At 41.9% G+C, this 27,549-nt stretch overlaps 1 protein-coding gene across 5 annotated transcripts in view; it reads left to right on the forward strand.

The window, feature by feature from the left end:
- The window catches only part of LOC147029652 (uncharacterized), a 443,651-nt gene continuing 416,102 nt past the window's right edge, over positions 1–27,549 (forward strand). For 4 of the 5 annotated variants that reach the window (XR_015056005.1, XM_085872860.1, XM_085872862.1 and 1 more), the window contains exon 1: positions 1–242. Coding sequence is in view for 1 of the 5 variants with exons in the window: in XM_085872861.1 (XP_085728987.1) it covers positions 211–242 (32 nt within the window). In the remaining 4 variants the exon portion in view is untranslated. Of the gene's footprint in view, positions 243–13,692; positions 13,830–27,549 lie in introns of those variants that run through there. The other variant, XR_015056004.1, reaches the window with a different exon arrangement.

The raw sequence follows: 27,549 nt of genomic DNA on the forward strand, positions 1-27,549 counted from the left end.
GGTAATCATGGATATTCCAAATTGCAACCGGTTTTTCTGTGAAATTAAATCCTTGCCCGACAGTCCGTCACATCACGTGACGCTTTTTTGTTATTAATTAAAACACAAGATGAGTAAAAAAAAACAGCACAAATCAAGGTGAAAATACGAGGTAAAGTAGCGATCGACACACGAGAGAAGCTTTCACGAGTACTTCCACCGACGAACTGGATGAACAAAGCGCGAAGATGCGGCTCGAACAGGTGGGGGAGACGCGTGAACAAACATGAACGCGATGTTGTGTTCGGTTTTTTAAAATGTGTTCGGTGTTTCGGGAAAAATTTATTTTTCATTGATAAGAGATTACGGCAGCCGCACGAATAACGCAAGTCCACCGTACGCCCTATGTACGGTCGATGTGGAACACAACTACGTCACAACTACGACCTGTCGAATTGCTACGGCCAACGGAGAAATGAAAAAAGTTATAACCACGTTATAATTCCACGGCGACCCCTACGGCCTGTAAAAGATAGCCAAACGGCGTAGGGCCACCCTGAGGCCACCGCAGAAACTCTGCGGCCGCCGCACGTTTCTGTCAATTCAGAGGGTGTAAGCTGCCGTATCCTCGCCGTAGAGTAAATGTGACTTAGGCCTTAACAGTTTCCGAGAAATAGAAGAAAACATCATAAAATATGTTTTATTGGTAGTTAAGAGATTTTGTGAGATAAAACCTTTATTTTTAAAGCCAATCTGAAAAATCAAGCTGAAAGCCGCATTGCACTTATGATGTATTGTGTCAATATACAGTGCAGTATTTGCTCTATAAGAACTATCATATACAAGGGAGAAAAAGAACTATCATTCGGAGTTGGGACCTTTTCTATGAACAGCACATTGTGTTACAGTCTAGCTAAGTGAATATCATCAGCTGAAAGCCAAGAAGAGTATATCAACCCATGCCGGGAAACAAGACTTCAGCAGACGTTTCAGGCATTAGCCCTTCATCAAAGCAAAAGAGACAAAGGGCTAACACTCACACCGTCAGCTGCTCCTCACTTCCTGCGGCATTGACTGACCTTTTTCATCTCTCAGTTGAAAATCTATTGTAATACTTGTCCTCCGACGTAGTCTTATACTCCATAACCTTCACATTCAAGATTAATATTCCATTGTAAGTGAATATTTATTTGTTTACTAATGAACTGGTCAGTAATTTTTGGTTATAAATTAACTCAGAGAGTTAAGCAGGAAGCGCATAGCCAAGACAGCCTGTTATTGCAAGGTTTTACAATTACAAATGAACATCAATATAGCCTTTTCAGAGGTCGTTCAAACCCTTTACCCATCACTACCTCATGTACTCACACATGCGCATTCATGATCTCTTCTACTTACTCCGATTCTTTCCCATTCTCTTACTCTCCCAGCCATTATTACTCGTTTTTGTGTTGTTCCTCCTTTCCGCTTTGTGGATGACCACCCTCCCCACCCAATATCCTTCGGTAGTTTGCGAATCTGTCACCACTTTTCATTTAGCTCTTCCATGAGCCTAGATCCCTGGAAACAAAAAATACTCGTATTGCTTTCCTACAAAAAACACTCGTTAAAAATTTCGTGCAAACTTAGGGAGTTTGTAGATTCGTTGACAACCTATTGCTTATTCAGCATAATGTGAGTTTGTAGAACCTTTTGATTGATATTGGATGTGGAGGTGGTATGTTAGAAGAGGTATTTCTTGGTTTTCTTTCAATGTTCGATGGGTGCCCAAGAGTGGAAAATACGGAACAAAAATCGCACATATTCCTGATTGGAATTACCGTCGAGGAATATTTTCTTTGGATTCCTACTGACATTTAGGAAATATACATTAAATCATAACATTCACAGGGTGGTCTTGGTGTCACCGTGCGCTCTTCAACGAATGTGTTTCTTGGCCTGGCCATGGGCAAAACGTGCCTCGCTTTACACGCTCTCGGTCGCATGGGGACCCTTTTTTTTTCTTCTTCTTCTTTTCTTAGGAAGATTGAGGTTCAAGGTACAGCAGAAACACGGCGTGGCCAAAATGCACAGTAAAGACTTCAATCAAGCAATTAGTCAATAAAAAAAGAACTTGTCCAATCATTGCAGCACAATCAAATACCGCCTCCAGACTTTGGCCCACCTTACCTTCCCAAGGCCTCATTACAAGCCTTACTTTCGACTTCTGACATCTACAAGCACAGCTGCTCATGGCCTTGGTATTTATCAACAAATTTCAAACCTGTACAAAGCTTTCAGCAGCTCTTCACAACTCCACGAAGCAAACCTTAACAAATCCCCATTTGGTCATTATTTCCCTTGCCTGGAAAAAAAAAACAAAGCACCCACATTCATTTATAAATATATTTAATGAGGCAGCGAGTTTTTATTTGATAATCTAAGAAGGAATGGTTCAAGCAAGAGCAACAAAAGTAGACTTGCAACTTTTATATTTAAAAACACAAGGAGAGTTGATCAAAAAATAACTAGCCTGCAATGAATTAACTCACCTGAAGTGCATTTTTATTCAAGCTGATGGACCCAAATTGACATAGATTGAGAAATAAGTGTAATTCTTAATCGAGCTCATAGTGCAACGTATTATTGTAGTTCGAACGTTGGCCTTTTTTGGCGGTGTGTACATTCGGCTAATTCATTTCATCTTCCGGACTGTGAAAAGATTCCACATTGCAGGTGAAGCAATCGGAAAGACGATGGTGAGAAACCTTTTCATAAAGGATGTTGTCGGAATCAGAAAATAATTTTATGAAGCGAATTGAAGAGAAGAATCGTTACTGCATTTTTCTATTGGTGGGGTACTGGAATGATGAGATAGGAGGATAAGTTTGGCGAACAGGAAATCGATGTTAAATGTGCTTGATTGAGGTAAGCAAGACCTTCGACAAATAAATGATGTGCAGATTAAACAAAGAGCTGCGGGAACAGGAGAAAGATTGAGTCGGAAGCCGTGAGGTGAGGAATAGAGTTTAAAATCTCCATCATCAAAAGCATGATGAGGTGCTACAAAGAACACATGGACTGCCGGATTCGAGCAGCTGTTCTATCTCATGCATTCCACCAAACAGCAGCAATGGTTCGAGTTAGGGTCCTTCGATTCAGCTAAGATGGGCGATCGGTGAAAAAGAGTTTGCAAAGCGGTACCTGTCATCATGTGCAGGTGAAAGGGGAGTTTGGGTTTCCACTCTTATCTCTGGAGTCACTTGTGATTTTGGTTTCATCCCTCTTTGCCAATGTATAACAAAAAAAAACAATCTTGACTATATCCTAGCAAATGGTTTACTGAGATAATGGGAAATCAAGAAAGGTTTCTCTGTTTGCTGTTTGTTGAAATCGACTTACCAGTATGAGCAAAGTTATAAGGAATGTCCCCTTTAATTCCGGCCTTGTCGTCCGCCCGTGGGTCATTTTCCTGCAGTGCTTTTGTACGATGTTTGTGCCGTTGGTCTTTCTATTCAGCTGTGAATCCAACACAACGAGCCAGTGTTCTGTTTGCTTGGGAAACTGTGTCAAAAAGCTCAGTGGATGTCAACGGGAATGAAGGTGGGGAGGGACCTTCAAGGTGCCACCAAAATTTGTAGTGCCTAGTCTAGCCTGTAGATTAGTGACCTTTTTGATGAGGAAGGAGATTGCTTTGATATATTATGCAATTACCGCCGTTTTGAAGTTTGCATGCGAAGGAATATCTTGATAAAGCGTTTGTCTGATTTAATGTCACTGTAGTTTTTTCATTCCCGATTCGCAGAGTGATTAGGGGCCGAGCGTCAGAGACGCCTGAATGCTAAAAAAAAAACCTAAGCGGAAAGGTCTCAAATCAAAGAGCTCACCATTCCATCTGTCAACGTAAATGTTCCCAATCAGACGATTTGAGGAGTATAAACGAATGCCCGGTGCATGTGAGCAGGAAGTCCAAAAAGCCATGAAATCTTTCTGCTGATAATTCCACTTACATGATTATAAACATGAGACGCAAAACAAAATGTATATATTTACAGAATCCGATTCTGTTAAGGTCTTTGCAAAATACGATGGGTCATGTGGTGAGAGGGGCAGGTTGTAAATAAATAGTAGCAGTAATGAAAATTTTATCACGCAAAAATGTGAGTTGAAGGATCAAAGTAACTTCATATATTTTAAAGATTTAAATTTAAGGTTGGCCTGTTTGCTGATTCGATATGAGCACTTAATTCATAATGTGGGGATTCCAGGTTCAAATTGTGATATATATATATATATATATATATATATATATATATATATATATATATATATATATATATATATATATATATATATATATACGAACAAGATGTGTTCGAGGAAAGTAATGTGTATTGTGAAAAATATTTCCCATAGACAGTGTTGTAAACCAACGATGCAACCAAACCTCACCTAACTAAATACAAAAGACAAAATAACTTGGCAAATCAATACAGAACAACATCAATAAATGTATAATTAGATGAATACCCACGATAAATCCTCACTGTAATTCACGAACAGGTGTTTGTGTTTGTGTGTGTTTGTCGTGCTACTCCTCCTACAGTTCTGGGCTGACCACATCCAGACTTGCTACATAGGATCAGCATGACCCCAATTAATGTATAGGGATGTTTTTATCTTTGCTGGCGGTCTTGGGATGTGAGGCGGGGGGGGGGTGTGGGGGTGGGAGAGAGGAGACGGGGACACAAATTCTCGATGTAAATGTGTATCGTGTAACGCCGCCTCTAGGTGAGGGAGGGTATTACAAGTCTCCACTATTTCCAGTACATTCCTGTCCCCGCGTTTTCCAGTGCTGTGAGATGTTTTGAATTATCAGTAGCAGGGATGTTTTTGCTTCATGCACGTAACCAGGTTATTAGTTTTTGTCTATACAGAGTTGTCACTTGCCAAAACACTGCCCTAATAAAGGTATGTATCAGAAGAATGTTTTGCATGCTTGCAACAAGATCGCCCGTCGGGTGGGAACTCTGCTAGTGGTGTTATCATGAGGGATGCATTGAAAGGGAAAAAAATTTTGTCACCCTAACTTAACTGAACCCCTCACTTAAGTACCTACTGTATTTGAAACAAAAATTAAACAAATCAATACAGAACAAGGTTAAAATTATGTACATGTACAAATACACAATTTAATGGTGGGGGTTGAGAGTGGAGGGACTGCAGGAAGAGAGAGTCAGGCACGACTGTGCTTCAGTGGAATGTCTGAGCCAGCTAAGAGACATGCTGGTACTCCCTCACACTCGGCACCTAAATGGTGGTTTGAGTGGTCACCATGCCAGACATCGGGTGATTTCCATGCAGATACTAATCATCCAGAACCCAATCTGTCCTTCAACGAATGATATTTAATAACTAAAGCCGTTTGCGACCAGGGCAACTCAAATCACTCAGGACAAGTGACTTTATGTGTGTACTATATTTAATAAATAAACTGGGAGAGAGAACAACGGAAACTTATTTATTTATTTATTCTTTTTTTAACAGTTTATTTCACAAAGATACACACCTGGGGTATCGGACGAACCAAATCGACTATTGTCCCATAATGTGTCAACAATGTTCTATTGAAATGATACACATTGACTCCACATAAATTGGTGACTTACTTAGGCATCAGGAAGAAGATAATTAGTTTAGGATCATTTATCAGCACAATTAGGATGCTCATATGGTCACTTGAAAGCTGCAGTTCCATGGGGTTTCCACATATCTCATGGGGTTGTGAGTTGGACAGGTGACCGTGATTGGCCATGACAAGTCGGAGCTATGCTGTTGCTCTTTCGATCGTGGTTTCTGTGTTTGGTATGTGTCGGGAAAGGGTTTGAAAGCATGGAGTGAGGAGGAGATTGAAGCCTTGGGAGGGGGAGATTGAGGACCTGGGGTCGGGATGGGAAGGTTAAGGACTTGGTGTTGGAATGTGGAGGCTGATGACTGGGTTTGTGAGGGTAGTAGGTGAGGGGGGGGGGATGAGGACTTGAAGTCATATTTTACATTGTGCAAAGTTTCCGTGGGTCCCTGATATATGTATATATACTAGTGGGGTGTGCTTACACATTGTGTAAGCATACAAACCGTGCTCTCTCATTGTCTCGGGTTGCTCACCTGCATTTGATTTTTTTCATTTATTTATTTTTGTTTAATTTATTTATATTTTCATTTACAGATGCTTTCTGACAGTTCTGTGATTTTCGTTTTTCTGGTGTATCGGCTTCAATGCCCTTTGGCACACAGAAATACCGTGCTTTCCCAATTGTCTCAGGTCACTCACCTGCATTTTTTTCATGTTTTTTTTTCCATTTATTTTTATTTTCATTTTTGGATGTTGTCCAATAATTCTGTGAATTTGTCCTGTGTACTTCCTGCTTCGGTGTCCATCAGCACGCAAAATGTCAGCTTTCTATGTCACCTGGAAGGTACCGATCTATAATATCAGTCAGTCAGTCGGTGGTTACAAAGAGCTTTATGTAATATATATATATATATATATATATATATATATATATATATATATATATATATATATATATATATATATATATATATATATATATATACAGGGTGTCCCAAAAAAAATACAACTTTTCATCTGCAAAGAGGATGGTCATAACATTTTTTTTTTAAAGATATATGGCTGGGTAGAAAGCTGAAAGGTTGAAGTTTATTGTACCAATGTCAAAATTGCCACCAAAATTTAAATTTTGGAATAGAATCGTCATTTTCTTTGAGACCACATGTTCGACGTAGGCTCCACGTTGTCCGATCACTGCCTGCAAACGCGTTGTCATGTTCTCCATCACTTTGGGAAACGTTTCCTGAGGAATGTTCTTGATTTCTCGGTGGATGTTTTCCTTCAGCTGATCAAGAGTCTGAGGCCTAGGGTTTCCATAGATCCTGTCCTTGAGATACCCCCACAAGAAGAAGTCTGGAGGAGTAAGGTCAGGGGAATACGGTGGCCACTCAACGTTTTTGTAGAGGGACATAAAGCGGCCCTCAAAATGTTGGTTGAAAAAACGCCTTGTTTCCCTGACTGTATGGGGCGGTGCCCCATCCTGCTGGAGCCACTGGGTTCTCATCTGGATCAGGTTGTTTCTCCTACGGGCCTGAGTACGTAGCTCAGGCAGATAGAATTCCTGAATCATTTCATGATAGTTCCTCTGGTTTACCGTGCAAGTGCGTCCCTGGTCATCTTCAAAGATGTATGGACCAATTATCCCATACCAACCAACCGTCACCCACATGGTGACTTTGAGAACAGATCGAGGCACCAGTTCAGTTGATGCATTACCAGGATTTTCAGTTCCCCAGTACCGAAAGTTTTGCTTGTTTACCTCCCCGAACAAGTGAGCATGGCATTCGTCCGTCATGTGAAGTTTTTTGAGGAAGTCTGCATCTTCCTCCAACTTTCCTGAGAACCAATTTGCAAAGTCTCGTCGTTTGCATTTCTGTTGATCAGTAAGTACCGTTTCCGTTTGAATTTTGTATGGAAAGGCATCAATGTCTTGGCGAAGGATCCTCTGAACGGTGCTCTTATGAATGTTTGTCTCGGCAAAAGTCATCGAATCGATTTTTTTTGGACTCTGAACGACCTCCTGTCTCACCATTTTCTTCACTATGACCTGTCCTCTTCCGACCACTGTGACCTTTGTGAAGGTCACAGATGGTTCCCACATGGGTAAACTTTGTGATGGTGCACTTTATTGTCCGAAAGTTTGGTGCATGGCGCAATAGGATACTGAAATGTCTCGAGTAAAGACGTTGCACCTGTATGACACTTTTCGTCTGGTGCCAAAGTTCAACAATCTTCGTCCGTTGTTGTACGGTCAGTCTTGGCATTTTTCTGGCGCTTGCTTTATATCAAAATAAACTTCAGGGTCTCTGCAACAAGAAATGAAGCACAAGTGACAAAATTACTGCTTTTTTAGGATCAAACGAAGCATTTTAAGTTGTATATATTTTTTGGGACACTATATATATATATATATATATATATATATATATATATATATATACACAGCTCTGGAAAAAATTATCAGTTGTTCTGGTTTTACTATTTATAGGTATGCGTTTGAGTAAAATGAACATTTTTGTTTTATTCTATAAACGACTGAAAACATTTCTCCCAAATTCCAAATAAAAATATTGTCATTTAGAGCATTTATTTGCAGAAAATGACAACTGGTCAAAACAACAACAAAGATTCAGTGTTTTCAGATCTCAAATAATACAAACAAAACAAGTTCATATTCATTTTTAAACAACACAATACGAATGTTTTAACTTAAGAAGAGTTCAGAAATCAATATTTTGTGGAATAACCATGATTTTCAATCACAGCTTTCATGCGTCTTGGCATGTTCTCCACCAGTCTTTCACATTGCTGTTGGGTGACTTTATGCCATGACTAGCGCAAAAATTCAAGCAGCTCGGCTTTGTTTGATGGCTTGTGACCATCTATCTTCCTCTTGATCACATTCCAGAGGTTTTCAATGGGGTTCAGGTCTGGAGATTGGGCTGGCCACGACAGGGTCTTAATCTGATGGTCCTCCATCCACACCTTGATTGACCTGGCTGTGTGGCATGGAGCATTGTCCTGTTGGCAAAACAATCCTCAGAGTTGGGGAACATTGTTAGAGCAGAAGGAAGCAAGTGTTCTTCCAGGACAACCTTGTACGTGGCTTGATTCATGAGTCCTTCACAAAGATAAATCTGCCCGATTCCAGCCTTGCTGAAGTAGCCCCAGATCATCACCGATCCTCCACCAAATTTCACAGTGGGTGCGAGACACTGTAGCTTGTAGGCCTCTCCAGGTCTCCGTCTAACCATAAGATGACCAGGTGTTGGGCAAAGCTGAAAATTGGACCCATCAGAGAAGATGATCTTACTCCAGTCCTCTACAGTCCAATCCTTATGGTCTTTTGCAAACCTCAGCCTGGCTCTTCTCTACTTCTCATTGATGAAGGGTTTTTTCTAGCTTTGCACGACTTCAGCCCTGCTCCTAGGAGCCTGTTTCGAACCGTCCTCACCGTGCACTTTACCCCAGCTGCCGTTTGCCATTCTTTTTTGTAGGTCATTTGATGTCATCCTATGGTTGTTGAGTGACATTCGAATGAGTTGGCGGTCATCCTGGTCAGTGGAAAGTCGTTTTCGCCCTCTGCCAGTCTGTAGCTTTGTTGTCCCCAATGTCTGCTGCTTGACCTTGTTCTTATGAACCTTATTCTTATGATAGTGATGACCACGGCAGTGGATTTTATACTTTTCATTGTTAAATAAGGTTCGGTTCAGGTGATCACTGAATCAGTACCTCACGAAGTAGAATGAGGTGTGCCTGTGTTGGAATTCAACAGACACTGGAATGGAATGGCTGCCATACATGTAGAGATGCTGATTTAAAAAAAAAATTTGGAGTGGTCTCTTATTTTTTTTTCCAGAGCTATATATATATATATATATATATATATATATAATATATATATATATATATATATATATATATATATATATATATATATATATATATATATATATTAAGCCTGGTGTTGGCGCAGTGGTTAGGGCAGCGGCTTGGGATCCAAAAGGTCCTGAGTTCAAGCCCCGTTGGGCCACTGAATTAATACACCAGGGGGTTGACTCAGCCTGTCATCCTTCCGAGGTCGGCAAAATGAGTACCAGTATGCTGGGCCGGTGTATACCCCGGTTAAAATAGGTGTACCATATCCCTGTGTCGTAGGAGGCGACCAGGGTTGCGTCAGGAAGGGCATCCGGCGTAAAACATGTGCCAAATCACTATGCGGATCATACAGATGATCCGCTGTGGCGACCCCTAACGGGAGCAGCCGAAAGAAGAAGAAGAAGAAGAAGATATATATATATATATATATATATATATATATATATATATATATATATATATTATATACACATACCAACGCTCTGTATAGAGTATGGTCCCAATGGATGTATGTATGTGTGTGTGTGTGTATATATATATATATATATATATATATATATATATATATATATATATATATATATATATATATATATATATATATATATATATATATATATATATATATATATATTGGTACTGCCAAAGCAGTCTGCTCGGCGATTGGGCACAATCCTGGACAGGCCACCACTCTGATGCAGGACATTCGAATGGCTTCATCATCCCAGCAATCTGGTACTTATTTTGTTGACCCCGGGAGGATGACAAGCTGTCAACCCCACCTAGTATTAATTCAACAGCCAAGCAAGATTTGAACTCAGGACCAGAGGATCCCAAGCCCAACACCCTAGCCTTTATGTTCAGACAACACCAAGATATATATGGATATGTATATTATCATTATAATTTAATTATATTATATATATTGTATTATATTATTTATATATATTATATTATATTTATGTTATATTATATTTTTATAATATATATATATATATACACACACACACACACACACACACACACACACACACACGGTGTGCTGACACGTGGTGGAAGCATACAAACTGTGTTTCTCCATTGTCTCAAGTCGCTCACCTGCATTTGACTTTTAATTTATTTTTTCATTTGTGGATGCTTTCCGACGATAGTCCTGGTAGATTTCCCTGGTTTCCCTGGTAGATGGATTGGACATGGTGTTCCAGTCTGCTGGCCTCCATGGTCTCCCAATGTAACATACTTAGACTTCTTCCTATGGTGGTATATGTAGGGTTGTTTTCCAAACCTTTCTTGCTGACGTTGAAACACTTCGTGCAAGGATAATCAATTGCATCAGTCATGTGATGAGTGGTATGTTGGCCAACATGTGGATTGAAAAGTGGATTAGCGTTTGGATGTGCTACGTCTACGTGCCACGAAAGCTGCACATGTTGAGGTGTACTGAATAACACGATAAACTTTGTGAATTATGTGACAAAACGCAAAAGACCAATTCATTGTATCTCTTTTGATTTGGTTGTAATTTAATTTTAAAATCAGAACAAGGCTTTGTGAACAGCCTGGACTTCCTTCCTCAGCCGAAAACGATCTTTATACAATGCAATGAAAGTTTATTCATCGCAAGTTTTGAATCAATCAATAAGCTGTTAAAAGTCATTTTAGTCTCTTCTTTTCTTCAAACACCAGGTGCACACAACTCAAGATATTCACATTTTTGAACTCTTTGAAGTAGTGCAAGAATAAAAGTTTTACTTTTTTTTTTTCTTATCGTGGTATTTTTCACCACAGGCTCCTGCTGTTTTTTTTGGAGTGGTCTCTTATCTTACTCTTATTTTTATATGTATGTATATATATATATATATATATATATATATATATATATATATATATATATATATATATATATATATATATATATATATATATATATATATATATATATATGTAGGTCAGGTCAGGTATGGGAGCATGTGCCAGAACAGCGCGTCACTGCATCCACTTTCCACCGGTACTCCAGGGGCCTCCGTCTGGCCATCCCCCAGGCAGTTGCCAGTCCCATCCCCATCTCCGTGAGATGCCAGTCAACCTGCTGCAACCACGAGGCACGTGGTCGGCCCATTGGCCTCCTCCACTCATGAGACTCCCTCGCTGAGAGAATCCGGTGAGCAGGATCAGCATCAGGAAAACGAGCCACATGTCCACACAGCCGCAACTGACACTCACGGACGATGCAGGTAACAAATCTCATCCGAGACTCTCTCAGCAACCGCTCGTTGGACACAAAATCTGACCAGCGATAGCCAAGGATTCTCCGAAGAGACCTGGTACCAAAGGAATTAAGTCTCCATCTCTGATCCTTGGTCAGAGTCCAAGTCTTGCATCCATAGAGCAAGACTGGAAGCACCAAGGACCTGAAGACTCGGACTTTCGTCCTCCCGCAAAGGTACCGGCAGCGCCACACCCCATGATTCAGCGAATCCATGATTCCCCAGGCCCGACCCAGACGTCTATTGACCTCTGATTCACAGCCAGCAGAGACATGAATATCACTGCCAAAGTAAGTGAATCTGTGTACGACCTCAACATCCTTACCACAAACAGGCACAGACAGGACAGCAGCATCCAATATGTCATTGAAAGACTGGATCTTAATTTTGACCCAAGAAACCCGTAATCCCAGCAGCTCCGACTCCTCATTTAGCACCTCGAGGGCCCCCAAAAGGATATGTAAAGTCTCCACAAAGATGACTGCATCATCTGCGAAATCAAGGTCCAAGATCTTGACATTCCCAAACGATGCACCGCAGCTTGATCTCTCCGACATTCTCCCTAGAATCCATTCCATAAAAGTGCTGAAAAGTGTGGGTGCCAGTACACACCCCAACGAACTCCAGTAACAACTGGAAATAAGTCAGAGATGGTACCACCACATTTCACAACACTCTCAGTACCAGAGTAGAGTTCAGACATCAGATCGATCAGTTTTGGTGGCACCCCACGAAGACGAAGAATCCTCGAGAGGGCATCCCGATTCACTGAATCAAACGCTCTTCAGAGATCAACATAGGCTGCAAGCAGCCCCTGCCGAAACTCTCGTCTGCGTTAGGTGAGGACCCGAAGAGCAAGGATACGGTCAATCATTGACCTCTTTGGTGTAAAGCCTGACTGCTCTGGATGCTGGTGCTCAAGCAGATGGTGGCGAACCCTATCAAGATTATCCGAGCAAAGACCTTGCCCGGCACTGAGAGCAGCGTCATCCCTCGGTAGTTGTTGCAGTCTTGGTGATCACCCTTCCCTTTCCAGAGAAGGACAACAAGGCCCCTCTTCCAATCAGTTGGGATGATTCCTGTGTTACAGGCAGAGCACAAAACTGCATGCAACGACACGAGTACAGCATTTCCACCAGCCTTGAAGTTCAGCATGGATGCCTCAGATCCCTGGAGCTTTACCCCATTTCAACCGGTTCACCGCAGCCCGTGTTTCCACAAGCGAAGGTGGACCACAGTTGATTGGAGGGTGAGCAACAGAGATTGTATCACCCTTGACGTCCAACTCGACAGCTGGTGGATCATCTTGGTACAACCGCTCAAAGTAACCGGCCCAGCGGGCCTTAACTTCAGACTCCTCTGTCAAGAGCCTACTACTCTCTGCTCTAAATGCAGTGCTCTGAGGGATGGGTTTGGATGAACGTAATGCGCGAATTCCCCTGCAAGCGGGGCAAAAATCTCCTGTCCACAAGTGATGCTCTACCCCCTCACAGATTCCTTGCACATAGGCCTCCTTGTCCACCCTAAGTGCAAGTACAGTTTTACGCCTCAGCTCCCTGAACAGCTCAGCTCTGCCATTCAGCCTGGCCCTGCGACTCTGGTCAATAGTATCCAGTGTCCCTTGAGAGACAAAATTCTTCTTTGCCCTTCGGTGAGTTCCAAGGCATCCACCGGCAACATCAAGGATGGTGGTCTTGAAGGCACTCCACCATGGGCGTCGATTGATGGGGGACGGAGGGGGGGGACATGCCCCCCCATTTTTTTTATCAAGGGGGTCTTCAATGACCCCCCACACACTTTTTTCATTGAACGTAAGTTACGTTACACAAAACGCGCTCCTCAAATCCAAGAATAAATTTTTAAATCTCTATTAAAGTTTTATTGGTCTATTATAGTTCTATTAAAGATGATAGGTTAACAATTCAACATTGAGAATCCGTGCTTCCCAAGCCATGGTCTCCCACCGGCCAAGCGTCCATAGTGACGTCGCTTTTTGATCCTTCGATGTCGGCTCTTCCTATCATTGCGAAGCAGAATTCGCCAAGCGTTGGATTGGTCACCACTAACAGGGAACGTGACCTGGACATTTTGAGGTATGTTGGGACGTTTTCGGACTTTGTATCGTCATTTTATGAGTGTTTAAAAAATCGCGGCTTCATGGCCCGGAGCGCCACGCCTCGGATAATGTTAGGCCGCAACGGCTCGGGGCCCCTTTAGTGACAAAAATAGTTTATTTCACCTTTCTAACTTATATTGCCGGAAGCCTGATATTATTACCTGCACGATGATGTGTGTGTTTAATTTTTGTGACTTTGCATCGTCGAGTTATCTGCCAATAAAAGATTTCGCGGCCTGGTATGCTGATTGAGATGGTGGAGCTTGTGCAGGATGACGCAGTTCCACTCTACCGGCTCGCACGAACGAACGGAAAGATATTTTGTAATTCTGTTTTCATATTTCGCATTCGATAACAGCGGCCTAAATCCCAACGTTGAAAACCGGGTGAAAATCGAAGGAAAGTGGGTATTTTGGCGACTAAATTAGCTTTGAATACTTGGGAAACATAAAATAAAATGCGCTGATTCACTCGCTTTTGCGGCGGTTAATGTAAATAATTTTTTCATCGGTACTTGGACTTAGGGGAGGTAAAGACCTACAAAACGAGAGGTTTCATTCGGTCGTCGGACTTATGAGGATTAAATTATAGATTTTAAAAGGTAGCTGTTGAAAAATGTGCAAAATTCACCTAAGCGGTTCGGACAAACGAACGGAAAATTATTTTTTAATTCTGTTCTTGGATTATACAGTATCTATAGGGTAGTAATGAGAATACCTCGAAAATCTGATTAAAAAAGGCTTAGGCTTCGTAGCTTAGCCGTGGCTTGCAATTTCTACTGGGAAAAATAACGTTCCGGAAGGAGTTTCTCTTCCGCCATCATCCGAATAATTTTCCGTTTGCACGAGGACAAAGACGAAGGATAGATCGACAGAATAAGGTGTCTCATTAAACTGTGTGATTTAGAATGATTAAATTAGAGATTTTAAATGCACCGTTGAAAATAAAATAAAGAGGATTGTCAGCTTCTTCTTCACCATGTCGAACCCCCAACGATTCTGGGCCCCTTTAGCGACCAAAATGGTTCATTTCACCTTTCTAACTTAAATCACACTATACTTAAACAAAACGTACGGGCATGCACTATACTAAAACAAAACGTACGGGCACGCACTATACTTAAACAATACGTACGGGCACGCACTATACTAAAACAAAACGTACGGGCACGCACTATACTTAAACAAAACATGCAGGCACGCACTATACTTAAACAAAACGTACGGGCATGCACTATACTAAAACAATACGTATGGGCACGCACTATACTAAAACAAAACGTACGGGCACACACTATACTGAAACAAAACGTACGGGCACGCACTATACTTAAACAAAACATGCAGGCACACACTATACATAAACAAAACGTACGGGCACGCACTATACTAAAACAAAACGTACGGGCACGCACTATACTTAAACAATACGTACGGGCACGCACTATACTAAAACAAAACGTACGGGTACACACTATACTGAAACAAAACGTACGGGCACGCACTATACTTAAACAAAACATGCAGGCACACACTATACTTAAACAAAACATACGGGCATGCACGATACTAAAACAAAACGTACGGGCACGCACTATACTTAAACAATACGTATGGGCACGCACTATACTAAAGCAAAACGTACGGGCACGCACTATACTTAAACAAAACATGCAGGCACGCACTATACTTAAACAAAACATGCGGGCACGCACTATACTTAAACAAAACATACGGGCACGCACTATACTTAAACAAAACGTACGGGCACGCACTATACTGAAACAAAACGTACGGGCACGCACTATACTTAAACAATACGTACGGGCAAGCACTATACTTAAACAAAACGTACGGGCACACACTATACTGAAACAAAACGTACGGGCACGCACTATACTTAAACAAAACGTACGGGCACACACTATACTGAAACAAAACGTACGGGCACGTACTATACTTAAACAAAACATGCAGGCACGCACTATACTTAAACAAAACATGCGGGCACGCACTATACTTAAACAAAACATACGGGCACGCACTATACTTAAACAAAACGTACGGGCACGCACTATACTTAAACAAAACGTACGGGCACGCACTATACTTAAACAATACGTACGGGCAAGCACTATACTTAAACAAAACGTACGGGCACACACTATACTGAAACAAAACGTATGGGCACGCACTATACTTAAACAAAACGTACGGGCACACACTATACATAAACAAAACGTACGGGCACGGACTATACTTAAACAAAACGTACAGGCACGCACTATACTTAAACAAAACGTACGGGCATGCATTATACTAAACAAAACGTACGGGCACGCACTATACTTAAACAAAACATACGGGCACGCACTATACTTAAACAAAACGTACGGGCACGGACTATACTTAAACAAAACGTACGGGCATGCACTATACTTAAACAAAACGTACGGGCACACACTATACTTAAACAAAACATATGGGCACACACTATACTTAAACAAAACGTACAGGCACGCACTCTACTTAAACAAAGGCACGCGGTTTCAAAGTTGTTGTTTTTATCTTGCCAAAACGAAGTTTTGCAAGTTATGTTAGTCAGCTTTGATGTTTTGTTTTTTTTTTGGCTGTAATCACGTATAAAAAATTCTGCAGAACACAGTTATCATCGGAAATTTTTGTAACTTCGCATATCAGAGGCCTATAGAGGTCCCTTTCAGTGCACAAAATTTTGAAGGTCAAAGGTCAAGGTCACTTTGGCGCAAATCAGGGGAGTCGACGAAACCCTTAATTTTTGAGTAATTTTGATCGGATCGTCTTCAAACTTCATGGGAATATAGTTCATGGTCTGGCGCTCAGCTGATTAATTTTTGGTGGCGATTGGCCTTGACCTTCATATGTTTTTTTTTTTTTTTGGTCTGTAATCACGTATAAATCACTCTGCAGAGCACAGTTATCATTGGAAATTTTTCTAACTTCGCATATCAAAGGCCTATAGGAGGTCCCTTTCAGCGCATAAAATTTTGAAGGTCAAGGTCAAAGGTCAAGGTCACTTTGTCGCAAATCAGGAGAGTCGACGAAACCCTTATTTTTTGAGTAATTTTGATCGGATCGTCTTCAAACTTCATGGGAATATAGTTCATGGTCTGGTGCTCAGCTGATTAATTTTTGGTGGCGATTGGCCTTGATCTTCATGGTTAGCACCTCAGGTCAAACATATTTGACCCCAAGGTCAAATTTTCAAGTTTTCGGAAGCATATCGTGTAGTACCTCAAATTGAACACCTCGATGAGTGCTTTCTAGATATGTCAAGCTTGAGACATTATGACGTCATTTGGTGACGTTATGAGGCAAAAGCATATTTTTCAAGGTTACTCTGTAGAACGATTCTCATCGGAATCTCTCTTAGGCAGATATTCCTCAAGGAGTCGCTCCTGGTGGATAGCAGCTCTGTTCACCTCAGTGTGACCTTAAAGAAGTCACAAGTGGTCATCTTTTGGCAAGATACGGGTCACCCTGCGGGTGACATTGGTTTATTTTTTTGTTTGTTTGTTTTTTGCACTACGGCCACGCCTTAGTGGAAATGATGAACGTATTTACAAATCAACAAACTATGTACAATAATTGGAAAGAAGAGAGTGCGCGTCTGGACAGCAAAAGATCTTAATCCGTCGTCTCGTGGTCTCGTGGTTTGTGAGAGGTAAAGAATTACATAAATGTTCACATTACAACTGATTTTAGCTCATTCCTTTGGTGAACCCTTTTGATGGCATTCAAATCAAGAACACAATCTTTAACGACGACGCTAACTATGAACCAATAATTTCATAATCATCTCACTCAACTTTAGCTCATTGGTTAATTAAATGCAGATTAAGTAAAATGATGAATATTAATAATCCCAGGTAATAAAATGCCAGGGTATCTGACTAACCAAAAGTAATAAATGTAATAAGCGCGTAGCCGAGAACGAAGCGAGTAATGGATGCTAAATTGGGAGCTCAGATGCTAAATTAAGAACTGAACTCGTATTGGCGCTCTTTTAGTAATACATGTGCTACGCAAAGCTTATCACATGTCAACATTGTGCCTGGAGGTATAGTGACCTCGCCAAAAGTATGCTGACCTTAAAAATGCCATGTGACGCAAAAATAACCCTAATAATTCACATGTCAAATTTTATTCAACTGAAATGTAATTCCCTTCTCATTTCATAGAGGATATGGATATCAGAAAGTTTTTCGCGACAGTATCAAGTAGCACTTCCCCGACCACTCTCCTGGAGCAATCAAGTTCCCAGAAAGAGGTGGACGATTCAAAGGAGAAGATAGCAGAAAAGGGTGCATCTGCGAGTACTCGGCCTAATTTCCCAGATCAGTCTTTTCAACCTCATGATGTCAGTTGTATCCCAGTCCAAATATTGCCAAACCGAAAGTTGAAGTTTCAACAACAGTAGTTCAAAGATTTTCCGTGGCTTCATTTTGATCATAGCATCGGCGGTGTACTCTGTCACACCTGTACGGATGCTTCTCGTGAAAAACTTACCGAACTTGCCCGCTGTGCAGAAGACGCATTTGTCTCGAAGGGCTTTCGGAACTGGAAACAGGCTACAGAAAAATTCAGACAACACGAACGATCAAACACACATAGGCTTGCCTCTGAAAATCTGAAATTTCACAGAAGTCAATCTGGTGTCCATGTGCAGCTGAGCAGCAAACTTCTAGAAGAGCAAAGATCTGCACGGTCAGCACATCTGAAGATTATCACCTCACTGCAATATTTAGCCCGACAAGGTTTTGCGATTCGTGGGAATGATGCTTCTGAAGGGAATTTCAAAATGCTCTTACAGTTGCGGGCTGAGGATGATGTAAACCTCAAGATGTGGCTTTCAAGGAAGACGACGTTCACAAGTGGAGAAATTCAGAACAAAATTCTACAGTTGATGAGTTATGCTATCCTCAGAAATATCTGCAGTCACGTGAATGAAATGTCCACTCAGTTCGGACTCGTAACTGATGGAACGCAAGATATTCAGGGTAATGAGCAGGAGTCGGTGTGTATGCGCTATGTGACGGATTCATTTGATGTTCAAGAAGATCTCATCGGCCTCTACCAAGTATCGTCAACAACAGGAGTATCACTTTTTAAGATGCTTCAGGATGTCCTAATTCGGTGTCAACTCCCTATTGAACATCTTGGAGCGCAGACTTACGATGGGGCAAGCAACATGTCCAGAAAGTACAAGGGCTGTCAAGCACAGCTAAAAAAAACTCCAACCGCTGGCCAATTATGTTCACTGTGGAGCTCATGTCACCCAACTCATTACATCCAAAGCCCTACAAACTGCACCGTTCATAAGAGACGCCCTTGATTATGTCCAGGTACTCGGCAACATCTACAACTACTCTGGAAAATTCAAGCATCTGTACTTGAATATCCACGCTGACGATGCTGACACTCCTTGCCCTACACTACTGAGGCCAATTTGCCTGACGCGTTGGTTAACTCGTTCTCCTGCCGTGAAATCGATATTGGATAACTCTGAAGCTTTACTGGATGCCCTTCAACAAGCAAGTGATGACTTTGGTACAAACATGGCATCGCGAGCCAACGGTATTCGAAGCTATCTTTCATCAGGAAAGTGTGTTCTCGGTCTGTTTGCATCATTGCCCGTTCTCCAATCCCTTGAATACCTCAATAAGGCACTTCAGGGTTCACAAGTTACCGTCTCTGGTATGCTTACTGCTGCAAAGGTAACTGCACAGAATCTCCAATCTCTCCGTTCCGACCAAACGTTTAAGGACGTTTTCGAAGCAGCACAACAGAAGCTCCAGCAGTGCCAACTCAATCCAGTGACCCTCCCTCGTAAGCGCAAGCTTCCGAAGAGACTTGATGGAGGCACACAGGAATACACTGCCAATTTTGCAGAAGAGGTATACAGAGTTGAATTTTAAAAAGTCATCGACAGCGCATCCGAGAACTTGAACGAGTACTTCACATCAACCGACCTCATGGCGTATAGGGACTTGGGTGAAATGCTCCTGTCTGGGTCATTCAAACCACAAATAGTCCGCAAATATCCCGAACTGTCGGATTCCCGAGAGCAAGAACTTTGCTTCTTTCGTAACCAGTTCAGTGGTTCATCTGTTGAGGATTACCGTAAGATATTTGTGGACATGGTGCCGGAAGTCCGTCGAATGTTCCCACAGGTAGAACGTTTGCTTCGGCTTCTATTGGTTTCCCCAGCAAGTTCATGCGAAGCTGAACGGTCATTCAGTGCACTCAGGCGTATGAAGACTTGGTTACATTCCACAATGACTCAACAACGCCTCAACCATCTCATGATCTGTCTTGTTCACCGAGATCATCTGACTGCACTTGACCCCCAAGACATTGCTGCAAAGTTTTTAACTGGATCGGCAGGCAAGAGGGTTCATATTTTTGGCCATATGACCGTACTCGTGTAATAACAATTTGTATGTCAGTCTAGTTTTCAGTTTATGTTTAGTGAATCAGTTCAAGGGTCATGAGATGGAGGCTTGATAAACAATTCTATCTATCTATCTATATATATATATATATATATATATATATATATATATATATATATATATATATATATATATATATCTATCTTTGATGACACTTGAAACTTTGAAATGTGTATGATTAATGTTTGATTAATTTCGCTCTGTCTGCTTACATTTGATAAAAAGATAGTCGATATCTGGTCAGATTAATTGAAGGGATTTGTGTGATCAGAAGGCAGCATGTCAACGAGCGTATAAAATCAAGAATTTTTTCAAAAGCAATCGATGCTCTTGCATTCCACAACTCTTCAGGACCCCCCAAAGCACCCAGACCTCTCAAATCTCCACTCAGCTTGTTCGCAAACTCCTCAGCGACCCTCTCATCCTTGAGCTTGCCAACATCCAGCCTTGACTGGGATGGTACCATTCTCCTGGATTTCAGCTGCAAATTCAGAGTTGCTACAACAAGCCTGTGGTCAGTATTGAGGAACTGATCACTCCGGTCGACCCTGCAGTTCTGGATCATCCTCCAGCGACCATCAACGAGGACATGGTCAATCTCGTTAGCCACACTGCCAGCATTGGAATACCAAGTCCAGCGATGAGCTTGTGGGTGCTGAAACCATGAACCAGCCACCCTAAGTCCATGACTTCTTGCAAAGTCAAGGAACTTGGTGCTATTCAGGTTCATAGTTCCTGACCCATGGGGACCAACACATGTCTCATAACCATCCCTATCAGTTCCAGTCGATGCATTGAAATCTCCCAAGACTAGAAGTGTATCTCGTCTGGGGCACTGATCAACCACAGACTCGAGCGTGGCATGGAATGCATCCTTCACGGTGAGATCACTCGCCTCAGTCGGAGCATAGACAGAGACCAGGGAAATGACACCGAAGGAGTGACGAATCCTTAGTCCCATAATATGCTCGTTGACCGGTGTTACCTCAATTAATTATCATTGGGGTCAGCTTATTGGACACAGCTACAGCACCTCCTTGAGTATAGTAACCATCAGAGCGACCAGACCAATAGTAGGTGTAACCACCCACCATGATCTCGCCGCAATCCGGTCTCCGAACCTCAGAGAGAGCTGCAATACCAATGTTCAAACGCTTGAGCTCAGATGATAACAGAGACAGGTGATCATCCTCTCTTCGGGATGGGACATTCCAGAAACCCACCCGAAGGGACCGCCTCAGGTTAACCCAAGTAGACCACCGTCTGGTGGACGACACCTCAGCACCACTCCGATACACTCTCCCGCAATCTGACCCAGGAATGTTACCCCGTGGTTTCCCTCCTATCATCAAAGATTGGAGGTCCCGAAGGCTTTGCCCCAATCCCATCATCCGCTTTGCTGCCCTGCGAAGGGAAGCTGCACAGGAGGTACTCCCATGGAGTGGGTTTTCAGATTTTTTTTTTGCGTTTTTGTGTTTTGCGGAATGAAGGGTGTTTTACGGTGGCCGGAGTGCAAATCCTGCCACCAACCTCCTAATAAAAAGTAACCCAACTGCAGGAGGACGTCCACAGACACAGTTGGGCACGAGATATGGATGGCCGTTGGCTCACAAGGAGCTCCTCTGCCCTTTGACAGGTTTTGTTTTTAATCCTGCTGGGTGTCCATATCCAAACACCCTCCTCACCAGAAAATCTGGTGGGGGAGACGGTTTACTCGCTGACAACCCGACCATGGAACAGGTTAGTACAGGTTTACATGGTATCTTTTGCAGGTCACAGATGTATGTATATATATATATATATATATATATATATATATATATATATATATATATATATATATATATATATATATATATATATATATATATATATATATATATATATATATACACACACACCATGTTATGCTTTCTTCTGGAGCGTTTTGGACAATTATGGGTATGTCATTTGTTTAACTTTGAAATGACGATGCAGCTTACCCCCCTCCTCTTCCTTCCATGAGAGCTTGGTGAGGAAGGTTTCCATCGAGACAGTTGTTTGTTTGTTTTACAGTATCTAAAGCTCATTTTTGAGCTGTCACACGTATGGACATACAGACTAATAAGTGAGACATAACACAGGATTGTTGGACGAGACAAACACAGCCACTGAGCTTTTGGAGATATCATCACTTCCTCGGGCACTCTCGGTACAAGTTCCGCCACAACAATGCCGCTGCCTTTCTCACAGCATTCAACATGGAATTTCCTCGGGGGAATTGTTCTCCTCCACATAAATGCCAACCTCTGGGAATTGTCCTTTTAAATGCTGACCGTCAAGCAAGGAAGCAGCACGAACCATTTTTATCCCCCGCCGCGTGGCGGAAGGGGGATATTGTTGTCACCCAGGTCGTCCGGCTGTCCGTCCGTCCGTCCGGGCGTCAACATTTATCGCTGTGAGTGCGATAACTCATAAACTGTTTGCCGTATCGATTTGAAATTTGGGTCACACATGTACCACTTGAAAAGGAAGAACCCTATTGATTTTGGGCGTGGCCAGATCCAAGATGGCTGACTGGGGTGGCCATCTTGAAAAAAATGTTTTTTGTTATAAATGGAAAACCGCTTATCTGATTTCAATTATTTTTGGTTTTTACGTTCCTCACCCCTGGGGAACTTTTTCGAGATGATGTCTTGTTTCCAATTCACCTCCCTCATTATCTGGAATATGTATGACCTTTTTCATTCAATGGCGGGGGATTCCCCATCTCTGATGGTATACTTAAGTCTTTGGTATGACTTGGCTAAGGCTAAGGTTTGAACCACCAACCTCCCATACTCAAAGCAGGTGCTCCAACCATTACACCATCGAGTCTTGTTTCTTCTTGTCTTCACAATGGAACAAAAAGACTGGAATAAAGAGCCACCAGAAAGTAGATCTGTGGCAATGAGGCATCCGAGTTACAACTGTATCCGCTCTCAGAATCCATATTTCGAAAAATTAATAAAACTTTGTCATGCAAGTTTTATAAGACACTAGAATATAAGACCCGTCATTTTTGATAGAATCACTATATAATAATATGCAAGAATAAGATCAAACAAGAAATTATATAACAGAATATTTTAATTTTTTGGACAGTCTGTGTAACACAATGCAGCACACAACACCATCGAGGGCTCTTGAGTAATATTAAGAGGAAACGAAACACTATTGTCATTGCAAATAGTATGAGTTGTAGTAATCCACAAGTATCTCATGCACGATGCATCTGATTTCACTTATTTGTATACAAGCTCTATGCTCATGAAAGAGCAAGAACACGGAGGACATGTGACAAGACAATGGAGTGCCTGGGTCAGTAGGGCAACAGGTGGACAAAACGAGCAAGACAATGGGGAGGTGAGAGGGTAGGAAATACCAAGTAAGATGGTTGGTTTAAGTGGGGTTACTGGGGGTAGAAATTATTACAGGTCAGGTTAGGGAATGACATAAGATGGTGGTGCACTGCTTTCTTGCAGCCCTGGGGGGAGGAGTGCAATAATTCACCTGTCTCCAAAAGACAGTTCCACAAACTGAAGACAAGAGGGACAAAATATTGGAAGAGTGCAGTGAGCCTGGATTTTTGGAGTTTAACCAGAAGATGGATACATCGTGAAGGATCTGGGGAGCATTGAATGGCTGAGAGAGTAGAGGGAGCAACACCAGAGGAGTGGTGGTAAAAATCTGTGAAGCCACCAACCTGTCTGTGATGTGAGAGCAATAGGCCTTGTGCCTCTGATGCCTTGTTGGGAATGATGACTTTTAAAGTCGTGTGTGAAGCACATGCAGGGGAATTGATAATGGTATGTTCATCTCACACGTTTAAAATACATGAATCAAAGATCACTTGAGACGTATATTACGGCCATAAATCTGCTTCCTTTGCATCATGGGGTTAGTAATGAGAACAAAAAGCAACTTTGGATCACGAGAAATTTGGAGGAACGTAATCTGACAGAACGCATTTTTAATTTGATGCTTCCTCGAAATTGGTGCAACATATGAAACACCTGTGTTGCCACAATTGTTGTTGTTGTTGTCTCATTTTAGAACTCATCCAATCTCGTGTTAAACCATACTCTCTATAGAGCGCAGGTTCCACCGAAGCCGTGTGTTGCTGTGGTTGCGTTCGTGGATGTGTCGTCACTCTGATGCTGGAATTTGGAATTTGTTCAATATGCCGACAATAACTGATAACCTACTCTTCACGAAGGACACCATGTCATCTTTCACATCCACCAACTAATGCTGGTAGACAGGATTCCCAGTTTCATGTCCATTGATGAGGGACGACACACACATTGATGAATCACCTTGCCCGTGAAACACCAGGATGACAGTTTATAGCTGGATCAAGATGGCAACCCAGGCTCGACAGCTCAGAGGCGAGTGTGCATATCTCTAGGCTATCCTGCCAACTCTGAACACCTCACATCTCCAGAATGTATATATATATATATATATATATACATATATCGAGCATAAGTTGTGAACTTGTTGGCTGAAAATAGTCAAATTCGTGCATTGAATTTGAAGTGCAAACAGAAATAGTTAAAACATCCTCTATGATAATATTTAGTCTTCATGTGTGAAAAATACGAATTTTGATAATGAATCTACTACACCTGTGTAGCCTGGTGTTGGCGTAGTGGTTAGGGTATAGCGGCTTGGGATCCAAAAGGTCCTGAGTTCAAGCCCCGTTGGCCGCTTGAATTAACACACACCAGGAGGTTGACTCAGCCTGTCATCCTTCCGAGGTCGGCGAAGTGAGTACCGGTGTATGCCCCGGTTAAAATAGGTGTACCATATCCCTGTGTCGTAAGAGGCGACCAGGGTTGCGTCAGGAAGGGCATCCGGCGTAAAACCTGTGCCAAATCACTATGCGGATCATACTGATGATCTGCTGTGGCGACCCCTAACGGGAGCAGCCGAAAGAGGAAGAAGAGATCTACTACACCTGTGTAAAGCTGTTTTGAGTTGGGCAGCTCGGCCCTCATCCCTTTAAATCTAGGTATGAGAGCCACCATCAGTAAAAGGTGGAAAAAACATCATTAATATAAACAAAATTGACAACTTAACAATGAAAGACTTCTGTTAGTGACTTTTGAAAGAGTTATTATTTGAGGCTGGCCTTGTGAAGATAAGCCAACACATCGAATCAGTTTCTTTGAAGAGATTGATGTTTTGCATACTGTAAATTGCTATGCATATGCACTGAAGCTATTGTAAATTGTTCCATCTTTAACAAAGTACAGACATGTTCAAGTAAAAAAAAAAAACAAAGAAAAGCATATACACAATTGATTTGTATCTTCATGGTGTACCTGGCTTGTTGCAAGTTCTTTGAAGCAACCTCACATTTGAAAGAATTTAAATTACGTCACTTTAAAAACATGATCATACAATATCTCATGGCAATCCTGCTTATTGTTCTCATTGTCTCAGGCTCACAAAGGAGCTTGTACATATACATCACACATAGGACATTGAGAGATGTGTGGACTATTACATCAATAATAAGGATTAGGAGAAAGAAAAATTGACATAATATATGTCATTTCAACCTCATTTGATCCCAATATCATGAGCCATGTGTGCTCATTGGGCACACCAAGTAAGCTAATTGCTGGGCTGAGCTTTGAAATAACTTTGGACGTGTAAAATACATAGCTAGCACATAATATGAACCATTATATCGGCATAATATCGGCAAAATCACAATAAGCTGGAAAAAGGTAGTGCTTGGAAATGGGATCATGAATTGGATGGGGATAACCTGAGACAGTGGTGAACAGCTGTCTTGAAGCCCAGGAGGGAAGAATGGGACTGAACAGACTGGGGAAGTTGATTCCACAGGTGAGTGAAAAGAGGAACAAATGGTGGAGGTTTGCAGTGAGTGTGGATTTTGGGAGTTTACCAAGAAGAGGGTTACTGGGAGAGTGTGTGTGGTCTGTAGAAACCTGGGAGGGACAGAGCCAAGAGAGAGCAGAGGGTGCAAGACCACAAAAGAGGCGGAATAATACAGAGGCCAGTAACCTGTCTGCGATGCAAAAGTAAAAATGCCGAGACACTCAGATTGTCTCATGTTGAGGTTCTTGGGTGACTCAACTGTCAGCTTTGTAATATAACCTGGTGATTTCTGGTTCAAATCCCCTTCCACTGAAAGACAATAGCAACACAAGTGGTGTGTTCCATTGTCCAGGAAACTGCTTTTGCACCACTGTCCTCAGGAGATAGTACTTGGACCTTCTGTGGGACTGACAACTCATCGTGATATATTATTGTTGTCGTTGCTCTTACTTGATAACAACAATGAGGAGTGAACCTCCAGGTGAAAGGAAGCTAAATAAAAAAACCTCTCCAAAAGGGGAGCAATGTTTAAGTACTCTGACAGTTGCAGTTACAACACCACTCTTTGGCACAACTAATCACAGTGTGATGGAACAAGCAGACCAACTCGATGTGATTAATTGTTGCAGAAGTGCAATTTTTTGATCATGTAAATTTTAGGTGCCAATTATTTTATTTTAAAAATTGGTACCCCAGTTTAATTGACCCTCCTCGTTTTTCTGCACTTTTCTTTTTGCAGTGAATATGGTTATCGTGAATGCTACTTTTGATATGAGGCATGCAGCAAGTATTTACCATTTTATTAGTTCCCTACCAGTTTCACCGGAGGGGACTATCGGTTTGCCATCCGTCCATCAGTCCACCCGCCTAATGGTTAGGGTGGTGGGCTTGGGATCTTAGGGTCCTGAGTTCAAATCCCGCTTGGCCATTGAATTAATACCAGGTGTGGTTGGCTCACCCTGTCATCCTTCAGCGGTCGGCAAAATGAGTACCAGCTTGCTGGGATGATTGAGCCATTTGAGTATCCTGCATCACAGAGGTGCCCTGTCCAGGATTGTGCCCAAGAGCCCAGGAGACTGCTTCGGCAGCACCAATGCCCTGAACAGAGTATGGTCCCAATGGATTTGGAAAATTTTTTGGATCCGTCTGTCCCAGCTGTGGTTTTTCAGACTTTTTACCCCCATACCCTTTTACATATTCAACTGAAACTTGGTACATGGCTTTACTCTGATACGTTACAGAACAAGTTTGAGTTTCAGGGCATTTCGCCAATTTTTCATAGTTATGTCCTTTTTGGACTTACAAAATATCACATATTGTACCTGGGTCA

This window comes from Eptatretus burgeri, chromosome 3 (assembly GCF_056783735.1).
Source record: "Eptatretus burgeri isolate ZD-2024b chromosome 3, Ebu_testis_v1, whole genome shotgun sequence".
NCBI classification, from domain to species: Eukaryota; Metazoa; Chordata; class Myxini; order Myxiniformes; family Myxinidae; genus Eptatretus; species Eptatretus burgeri.